The following is a 6354-nucleotide window of genomic DNA, read 5'->3' as shown; positions in this document are numbered from 1 at the left end:
ATTGGTTGTAAACCAGTCATAAATTTTAAGGAGAATTGTTTCTGTTTTATATTTGAATGTGGCAAAGTTATTGTCTGTAATTATGATACTTGTGTCATCTGCAAATAGTATAGGATAAACTATTCCTTTTATTATGGGGCCAAGGTCATTTATAAAAATTAAAAAAAGAAGAGGTCCTAATATAGATCCCTGTGGGACCCCTGTATGAACATTTCCCCATGTTGAAGTAGATTTAAAGGAGTTATTAAATGCGTTGATTTCTACTTTTTGTTTTCTGTTCAGGATATATGACTCAAACCACTGATATGCTATGCCTTCAATACCATAGTATTCTAATTTTTGTAGTAGAATTTTATGGTTAATACAATCAAAAGCTTTGGAGAGATCACAGAATATCCCTCCTACTTGTAATTTTTTATTAATAGCTTCCAGAATTCTATCACTTAAATTAAACGTCGCTTGCTCAGTTGATTTATTCTTTCTGAATCCAAATTGTTCCAGAATGAGAATGTTGTATCTATCAAGATAATGATATACTCTTTTATATATAACTTTTTCGAAGACCTTTGAGAAGACTGGTAGAAGGGATATGGGCCTGTAGTTTTCGGGCGAGGTTCTGTCCCCTTTCTTGAATAAAGGAATAACAACTGAATATTTCAGTCCCTCTGGAAATACACCATTAAACATTGAAAAGTTACATAAATAAGACAGGGGCTTGGCTATTATTTGTGAACTGGCTTTTAATATTTTACTAGTAATTTCATCATATCGCGAGGAATTTTTAGACTTTAATTGCTTTAGAATTGTAATTATTTCTCGTGAATTTGTTGGAAAAATTTGAATATTTGGGAAAGTTACAGGAATAGATATTGTCAAACAATCGATGGCATTATTATTATTATTATTATTATTATTATTATTATTATTTTGTGGGATGTTTAGGTTATCAGTTATTGAGAGAAAATGATTGCTGAATATGTTCGCAACTTCTGTTGCATCTGATGTTTTTCTATTATCTGTTACAAGAGTGTAACCTTGTTCTTTACTTCTACACTTTCCACTTTCTTTTTTTATTATGTTCCAAGTTGTTTTGATTTTATTATTCGAGTTCAGAATAATTCCGTTATAGTAAAGTTCTTTGGCTTTTAAGATTACTTTGTGTAATATTTTAGAGTACTTTTTAAAGTGAACTATTAATTTGGGGTCATTACTATTTCTACTTTGAATATAGAGAGACCTCTTAGTTTTACAAGAGATTTTTATGCCTTGTGTAATCCAATTGTTTTTAGATTTTTGAGAATTTTTATACTTTACAGGAAAACTGGATTCAAAGATATTTAAGAATGTATTATGAAACACATTGAATTTACTATTCATATCACCATTTTCATATATTGATTCCCATGTTTCATTTTTTAGTTTAGCTTCGAAGTCCTTTAAAGATTCTTCATTTATGACTCTTAACCTAAATTTATTCGGGTGTTTTGATGCAGGAATGCTATCGTTTCTTCTTATTAGTTGAGCATCGTGGTCTGAAAGACCGTTTATAATGGGAACTGTGCGGTAACTATCTAATCTATCTCCCCTTATAATTACGGTATATTATCAATTGCAGAAATCGATCCTTTTTGTATTCTAGTTGGAAAATTGACTATGTATTAAATTGAAGGTTGCTAATAATGTGTTAAATTCTTCTTTTTTAGTGTTCTCAGTGAGATAGTCATGTTAAGATGTGGCTTACTATTAATTGATTTCGGAACAGGCGTTGAAATGAAACTAATTCTTTAAGCTGATGTCTATAACTTAGAAATTTATTAATAGAGTCGTATTTTGGATTTTGAGGCAACAGTGCTGGAGAAGTGTTTTACAACTTCGATGATATCAGTGATATGTTGACTCACAGACACATGTCTGGAAACTTGGTACACCAAGGAGCAATAATTTAACCAATAATAAATAAATTCAAGTTAAGAAGCCTGGCATTACACAAAAAAAAAATAAATAAATGAAATAATAAGTCTTTTAAATGAATGAATTCTATAAATCAATATTACTGCTATTTCCGATTTATTATTATTATTATTATTATTATTATTATTATTATTATTATTATCTTTTGTTTTTATTGTATTCGGTTGAAGAGAAACCTCAGTACTGGGATAAGATTTATCATCATTATCTTAATAATAATATAAATAATAATTATGCCAGAAGCTACAATAATTTTTTATCACCTCTTAAAAGTTTATCACACTCAGCTGCAAATTTTTAATCCAGTGGCAAACATGGTATAGTTCAGAAAGAATTATTGTAAACTTAATAATAGTTATAAAGTTACTTTATAGCGTATTCTGAAGTTATTAAAGCTTTGTAGGCCTAGTAAGTAGTAGTAGAAGTAGTAGCCTAGTAGTAGTAGTAGAAGTAGTAGTAATTTATTCACCATAAAGATTTTTACAAATCATGGCTTCGTCATTCTCATTTCTAGGTCTTAATCTAGTTTCTGATTATACCGGTAAGCTACTATAGGCATATTATTTTATGAATTTATAACATTGTTATTGCAGGACATCTGCTGACACGATTTAAGGATTACAACTAAGATACCCTAGTACAAGAATAATAAAAATAATAATACCAACAACAACAATAATAATAATAGTAATAGAAATGTTCTTAATAGCAATAATGACCTATATGCCTTCACAATTACATATTAGTACATTCATGCAAGGTCTAAACCGTTGCTTACGAGATTATACAATATATGTATAATCTCGTAAGCAACGGTCTAAACACATAAATTCCTCTAATATGGCATATGACGCAGCAGTAACCTGTTGACTATGCTTTTTAAAATTTATTTTGTTTAAAACTTATTATAGAGCTTGAAATTTTATATACAAATTTGCCTCTATGTAAAATACTTTTAAGACTTGTGGTAATTCTATGGATGGACAAATGGGTATAACTGGATGTTCTTGTTTGATAGATGTGGGTCGTTTGAATTAAATTGTGCCGGCAGACGCATGATAATTCAGTTATACGGGTGGTACGTAATTAAAATATACAATTAGGTCCTAATATTTAGAAAAGGGGGCTCATATTCTAATCTGGACCGGTATCTTGCAGTATGTTTCTACGTTATTGTTGAACGGTGTGTGTGTGTTTGGGGGTGGCAGAATATTTTTAATGGTCTGGAGAGGCATAAATTAAGCCCAGAGAGCCTGTTCTATCACTATGAACTTTGATGTTCGTGATAACGCTTCGTTCCAAGAGGGCTATATAATTTATATATTTATTTATAGCCTTCTTGGCTTTGTTCAGGCCATAGTATATATCTTTATACCGTCTTCACGCCATTGGAGCTTCGCTGGCTCGCTGCCCCGCTGGAGGCCTCTCCTGCTCTTACCAGTGTTGCCAACGCGATTCTTAAAAATCCGCTGTGAAGCCGTGCAGAAAAAGCGCTAAATTGCTATATTGTCAATGTAAAATTATATTATTTTGCCGCTGAAAATCCTTCTATCAGCAATACAAATTTCATAAATTTTGCCCGCTAAACTAACGCCGAAAAACGCTAGATCTAGCGGTAAAACCGCTGAATTGGCAACACTGGCTCTTACTCATTCAAGCAACGATCGGATGCGTTCAAGCAGGCGGTGGCTAGAGGTAAATGATCAGTGCCATCTACACTTTGCTGTCAAAGTTCTGCGGACCTCATCGGATAGGTTCTGGCATCTAGTGAATAATGTTTAATTATAACAAATCGCCATTTTATGTCAAGTCGTATGCCATTGCAGACTTTTATAAACATGTTCCAACATGTTTCACTGCAGTCTGCCGAGCGGCAGGGTAAAGTTGGTGTGTGAGTGTGAGAGTTTGATAGTAGGTGTGAAGTGAATGTGTGATATTATCTTGTGTTTCTGAGGTTCAAGTTAAATTAAATGTGCAAGGTGAGTGGCAGAAGATATATTTAATGTGAAATACAAACTTAATATGAATAATAATTCATTTTGACGAAGCTATGATTTTTTTTTTTTGCTCGAGTTAAGAAACGCAAGTTTGACGTATTCGATTTTGAATGAGTCACGAGACGTGAATTTTTGGATACTATCAAAGGTAGTCCGCAGGATAATGTTGGTCGTATTTTTATACCGTATCTACATTAAAATACAGTATATGCATATATTTCGATGATACGACAGTGAAGTAATAATACTTTAACGTTGCGCAATACACTGTAGGCTTTTAAAGGTTATGTAGATATAAATAAAATTCCTGCAAACGATTCTGTTTTATGTAAGTTGGGTTTGTACTTCATCCAGATCATAATTACATATTTGCACGACACTCGAATATTGTGACATAGAAGTGAGCCGCATTTTAAATCGACGTATTTCCCGCTATCAGCCTGTACGAATTTCATCATCATACCACACTCTTGTGATGTTCGTCTCTTTAGAGGGAAAGTCGAATTGTCAAATTACATTATTGGAGTAGGCTGTGTTCAGCAAAAGAAAGGAGAGCTCGCCTTTATCATTGTATCTGTCAAACTTGAACATTGAAGGTCTAGGATAACGAAAATTTTTGTCTACAAAAGTAGAGCAAATTAATTAGAGTAATTTTTAAAATTCTGAAATGATAGGAACAAGTCGTTTTGTCTGTCGCTGTTTGTCAAGCATGAAATGCATATTCAGCGTTCGCGAAAATTAAATAGCGCAAAATAGTAATTAAAAGGCTAATGTTTGGTTAAAGTGTGCTTGCGTAGAGTATAAAACCTAGTGATTATGTGATATCGAATACAGTAATTGCGTGCGTGTATAGGCCTATCTCATTTTCAGGGAGTCTGTTGGCCATTTTTGTTATGGTATATCTCCAAATGACCATGATTGATAAAATTTTTCCATTTTCATCAGTTCATTATCATTTTATCACTTCACCGAATATGAATGCAAATTAGACATTTGTAAAAAAATTCTTCCAGTAGTGGAGTAGGCCTAATATTGAAAGTAGTAGAGTAATAGATAGGCACGTTTTAGAAAGATGGGGAACAATACTGTAATAACAATGGACATTATTTCATTTCAAGTTCACTGGATCGTGTTAACTGCTATTAAGCCGATTACCGGCTTGTAATGCAAATTACTGTATACACTATAGTAGTCCCATATTAAAATTCATTACCGTAGCATAAAATGTTTCAAAATATTACCATGGATATATATCCATGATATTACTGTTGCTGGTTTAATATTGTTTTTAAATCAAGTTTATAGGCCTGTCCATTATTATCATAATATATCTTGCTTTAATTGCGATCGACTTACGTAACAATTTTTAGATACTCGGATGCCATCTTTTGAGATGAAAGAACTTCACAAAATGGCGGATGATGACTTGCAGTTTCCTGTGAAATTTTCCATGCACAAAAAAAAAAGTGTAGCCTATGTTTGTACTTTTACATGATTTTCCCACATTGCAGTTCAGTGGTGCAAAAAATACAGCTTTGGCAAAATACAGGATAATAGTAAATTTTAGCGGTCATGCACTTGTGAGCTTTTTCCACTTGTTTCCATCATTGTTGCGATGTGCCCTTCTTAGCCTCCACCGCACCGTTGTTTATAATCCGTTTCCTGTTAGTTGACAACAATACCCTGTTCACAGCAAGTTGGCAACATGAAATTTCAGATAACACTATATTTCACTACAAGTTTCACTTTTTCACTACTTACTTGCGTCCATACTCCCGCTAACAATATCCTGTTCATTGCAAGTAGCAAATCTATAATAATTCACTACAAATTGACGACATATGTATTACATAGTGCTTACGTACCGGTTTTAAGTTGTCAAGACGCCATGTTCGCTGCAAGTTGACGAAATAACGAGTGACACAATAATACTGTACAGTCGAAGAAAGACAATCCCACAGTTTTGCAAATAATGAGATCAAGTCCGTAGGCTAGTTGCAAATTGTCCTAAAAATTCAAACTGATTCATTTCGACACAAGTGGACTGCAGCACGAACAGCTCTACAATGACATTATTTCTTCAATCGTGTCTTGCTTGAATCTATTATTTACGTGAAGAAAATTAGAATATGATTGTCTAAACAATGTTTTGTTGCATCATCATCCATAGTTTTATTTAATGGGAAATAGGAATAGTGCGTAATTACAGGAACCGCTAAACTTCACCATTGCGCATTTTCATTCAGAATCGTGAACGAGAAGATTATTAAACAGCGAGTCGTAGTAAGTAACCGATATTCCTAAAGATAGGAATTTTATTGGTGGTCAGTTTTCTCAAATCACTTTTGCCTATTCCTTGCAATGTTTGAAATTCCCAACATAGCCG

The 6354-nt window shown here is 33.0% G+C and overlaps 1 protein-coding gene across 1 annotated transcript in view; it reads left to right on the top strand.

The window, feature by feature from the left end:
• Positions 1–3800: 3800 nt before the first annotated feature.
• Positions 3801–6354, top strand: part of LOC138698018 (uncharacterized) — a 77956-nt gene continuing 75402 nt past the window's right edge. Inside the window, exon 1 of the mRNA XM_069823694.1 lies at positions 3801–3950. Coding sequence (XP_069679795.1) covers positions 3942–3950 — 9 coding nt within the window. The 5' untranslated portion in view covers positions 3801–3941. The remainder of the gene's footprint in view (positions 3951–6354) is intronic.

Source organism: Periplaneta americana, chromosome 4 (genome assembly GCF_040183065.1).
Source record: "Periplaneta americana isolate PAMFEO1 chromosome 4, P.americana_PAMFEO1_priV1, whole genome shotgun sequence".
Classification (NCBI taxonomy): domain Eukaryota; kingdom Metazoa; phylum Arthropoda; class Insecta; order Blattodea; family Blattidae; genus Periplaneta; species Periplaneta americana.
This window is presented reverse-complemented; position numbering and strand designations above follow the sequence as displayed.